This window comes from Centruroides sculpturatus, unplaced genomic scaffold, assembly GCF_000671375.1.
Source record: "Centruroides sculpturatus isolate CEXI.00-Female unplaced genomic scaffold, Cexi_2.0 scaffold869, whole genome shotgun sequence".
NCBI classification, from domain to species: Eukaryota; Metazoa; Arthropoda; class Arachnida; order Scorpiones; family Buthidae; genus Centruroides; species Centruroides sculpturatus.
The window spans coordinates 95,581-100,078 of record NW_019385031.1 but is presented as its reverse complement, the minus strand read 5'-3'; the positions used below and the strand labels follow the sequence as shown (position 1 = coordinate 100,078).

At 28.3% G+C, this 4,498-nt stretch overlaps 1 protein-coding gene across 1 annotated transcript; it reads right to left on the bottom strand.

The window, feature by feature from the left end:
* Window positions 1-980: 980 nt before the first annotated feature.
* On the bottom strand, window positions 981-1,682 carry LOC111633665. The gene is made up of 2 exons (XM_023378274.1): window positions 1,361-1,682; window positions 981-1,258 (listed from the first exon to the last, which is right to left on the bottom strand). Exons 1-2 carry the CDS (start codon window positions 1,680-1,682, stop codon window positions 981-983), a joined length of 600 nt encoding a protein of 199 aa, XP_023234042.1.
* Between the last annotated feature and the right edge of the window lie 2,816 nt (window positions 1,683-4,498).

Sequence of the window (4,498 nt, the reverse complement as noted above, 5' to 3'; positions counted from 1 at the left end):
ACTAATTTAGAAGTGTTGAATTTAGGAATGCATGGCAATTGTGCAGGGTCAGTGTGTAAATTTAGTGAGTGTTTCTTGGAAAAGAAGCGAAAGTATGAATTAAACTTGAATCTATTTCAGGCAGTAAAGAAGTGTTGATATTGTCAGCAATAGTGATGGTAGGAACAGTATTGTCAGTGTGTGTGTCTTGATGATCCTGATAATGTGATTGATATTGGGAATATTTTTGTAGGTGGTAAGGTTATGTCTAATTGTTCTTTTTTTAACAACAACCCTTTGTACAGTGACTCTGAAATGAGGATAATGTGAAAACAAGTGATGTGACTGTTTCAAGTTTTGTGATGCAGTAAATATGGATGATGAACTTGTTCATTTCATCAATTGGCATGGTTTACCTTCCTTAGTGTACTGTGGTTGGACTGCCTCAGAAACATCAAAAGTAGGCTGGTTTCCCACAACTGGTGTGGGCATTATAGTAGCCATACTTGGACCAGTGATAAATTTTTTTCAATGTGAGCCTGTGCATGCGTGAACCTTATTAATCTGGGCGACATCTGAGCTGGTATTACATTTGGATCATGTTATCACCATGATTAAATCTCCACAGATGTGGGTTCAGTCACGCTTGGCTTTATTTCTCCACACACACCTCATTGGCATAGGTGATCCTACCAGGAGCAGATGCTCCAACCAGCACAGCTCTATAGTTCGTCAGAGTTACTGAGCCCTCTTACCACAGCGAGATGGTGACTTGCAAGATATATTATTATTGCAATAAAATATTCACGAATTACATCGGAATAAAGAATACCTCATCCTGTAACTAACCCACGGGAAAGAAGGTACCTATTTTCCCCCTTACTGTATTAGTTGCACTTTACATGCAAATAGTTTCTCTTCTCCTCCCTTTTTCTCTTCTCAACAAGTTTTCAGATGAGCTTTGTATTCTAGTATCAAAAGTTGTATTAGGTAAATCCAGATTAACTAATGAATGATGTATATCCGATGATTGATTGCTGCAGATTTGAAGATTGCTGTATATCATGCTTTTGCTGATCTGCTGTATTGGCCTCAAAGATAGCATCACCAAGCACTCTATTGAGTATAAGCGATGTGTATATAACTGCCTGTTTCTGAAGAATACTAATATCAATGTTGGATTCAATTGATCTATGTATTTCTTTGTTTTTTGCTACTATTCCTGTTGCTCCTATTACTATTGGAACAACAGTCGTCTGTGTATTCCACAGGCGGTTAACTTCCAATTTCAAAAAATGATATTTACTCAATTTTTCAATTTCTTTAGCATCAATGTTATAATCTGATGGTACAGTTATATCTATTAAAAATGTTTCATTACGGTTTTTATCAACATAAATTAAATCCGGTCTATTGTGAGATACAGGGACATCAGTTTGGACAGGCATTTCCCATAGTATCTTGGCCAAACTATTTTCCTTAACTTGTGGCTGGAGTAAAATTTCCTTCCACCATTGGTCAGCAACTTCTATTTTATGTTTTCGGGCCAGGCACCAGTAGACGTACTGGACAAGGTTATTATGACGTCTTAAATAGCAAGTCCCCGCCAGTTTTTCACATCCTGATATAATATGCTGCATGGTCTCGTCTTCATTGATTTTTGATCCAGCATAACATTTATGTTTTGCTGGATCAAAAGTCATAGTTTATTTACTAAAAACGATTGCTTATCAGGCTTTTTTCTGCAAGTCGATATGCTTGCATTTAAAAATTTTTGACTTTGTTACATATTTAATATTGCTCTTTCTACAGTGGGATGTAAATAAGGCAATTAAGATCTAATGAGAAACATCAGATCATTGTTTCATTTCTGATATGTGCAATATCAGAAATGAATACAAGTTTATATCTAAATTACATATAAGATGAAGCAATTTACTTTATTGAGGTTATTTCTTATACATCCTATATATTATTTTAAATACATTTGAACATGGAAATGAACAATACAGTTGAATTATATTTCTGAATCTTCTAATTTTGTTTTTTTAAAAATTTGAATATATATATGAACTGAAGTGTTAAAAGTAATATAATTTTAAATTTTTATAATTTAAACAGAGTAAAATAAATATTAATGAAGCAAACGTTAAATCAATACACTTTACTGTAATCTAATTGAACATAGCCTTGTCTTTGCCAAAAATTTCTATTTTATAAATATTGAATTTTTTTAAAATTTTAATATTTATGAAGAAAATGTTAACATGATGAAATGTTTTATTTTTAATGAAAAAGACAAAATATTACACAATATTAAACTTTACTTATCTATAAATGAGTATCGATCTTTATTTTTATAAATATTAAAAATTGGTGATGATTTATGGTGGCTTCTCAGTATAGCTGAAAGTAATAATTAATTTGAAATGGAATTCTTTTATATTTGTTATTTTAAATTCATGTATTGTCTATTTCATTCACAAAAAATTTTTTTAGGCATGATTACTAACTTTTTTGTATGTAGCTCATTAGAATTTAAATGTCAGTATTGATATTTAATTTTATAAAATTAGAGAAATATTATTTTTAAAATTGTGAATTATAAGTTCTTGGAAAGTTTAGACATTTTATATTTATTTTATTTGAATGTATGTTTATTCTTATATTCAAAATTAAATATATTTCAAACAATATTGTATTTAATTTATATTTTATGTGAAATGACGTTATTTTAAGAAGTAATTTTGATAATTTCATTTTATTGCATACAAGTTAATATGAAATATTATTGTCTCAATTTAAATTTTATAGATATTGATATATTTTATCATAAGCAAAAAAAAAAAAAGTTTGAAATAGATTTCATTTAACTAATTTACTTCAAATTTTTGTACTGAATTATATATTATTTAAGTTGATTAATCATTGCCTGGAACAGGTTAAGCCCATCATTTGTTACCTAGTATATCTAATCAGCAAGATAGTCCAAAAATACCTAAAGAAATTTTTTCTTCTATTTATTTAGAATGACTACATGTTTCTTAGATTTTAAAATACTTATCAGTAAAAGGCAGCACTTAGGAATACTACATGATTGAATGTAATTTATTTATAATGAGACAAATTTAATTTATGCCAAATATAAGACATTTTAGATAAAGTATCTTATATTTGGTATATATATATTACATTTGTTAACTATAATAATTTTATTTAACAATTTAGTTAAATAAGTTTAACTGAAATTTGTAGTCTTACGCTTATAACAGTCTTTTAAAATAAAATTTTAACATTGATTTAAAAAATGTTTTAAAAAAAATGAAATTTTTAATTAAAACAGATTTTACTGTAAAATTTATTTTAATGTCTGTATACACTTTTTAAAGAGAAACAAAACACCTTTTTTTGCCGAGAAATAAATATAATTGTAAAAAACAAATGTTTTCAGCCCAATTAATAGGCCATCTTCAGGTCGAAAACGAAAATGGAATGTAAATGTTCCATGAATAGAACATAAAAATTTTAAATCAAAAATTTTTTTTGTTTTACAAGAGAAAAATAACGGAAGATTATATAAAAATTAAAATAAAACAAATAATAAAACAAAAATAACATAAATCTTCAATGTACTAATTCTGGTCCAAGTTTCTAGTAAATTTCTTAACCAACTACTTCCATGCCAAAGGCAGGCTCTCGGCATCCCTCGCATTTAATTGGGCTGAAAATATTTGTTTTTTTACGATTATATTTATTTCTCGGCAAAAAAAGGTGTTTTTTCTCTTTATTTAATTGTTGAGCGCTTTTGATATTACATTTTTTATGTTATTATTATTCTGTTAATTATTTTTGTAAAATTGAATTATTTCTTCTGTTTATAAATTAAGATATTCTAATAAGAAAGTAAATGAAATTAATATTTTAATATGTATTTTAAATGAAATGTATTTTATTGTATATAATTATATATAAATATTTTTGTAATCTAAAAATTGCAGAGTATTATAAATAAATAAATTTTAAATATACAGGTAACCCCCGTATAACACGGCACTTCTATAGCACGGATTTGCTCTAACACGATTCGAGAATTGGTACCATCCCCCGTATAACACGGTACTTTTATAGCACGGATTCACTCTGACACGGTTCGAGAATTGGGTAAAACCCTCGAACAACAGAAAATGTAATAAATTTTTACATACTTAAGTAATAATAGTTCACGAAAATAATAATTTTCGTGAACTATTAGTACTTAAGTACGTAAATTTTCTCTTCTTGCCTTCTGTCGATACACGTGGTCCTTCTCGAAACTTGTTTCAATGTTGCCAGATCGTGACGCTTCTGCTTCTGATGTTGCCGAATGTTTTTCCCTTATTCCATACTTGCTTTATTCTTCATAAGTGCTTAGCACCATATAAGGAAATTTATAAAGACCTTTTAACTAGAAGCAAGCAATCTAAAATTACATACATTTTGCAAAAGGTAAAGCATGGATCTGAAGATAATGCAGAAAAAT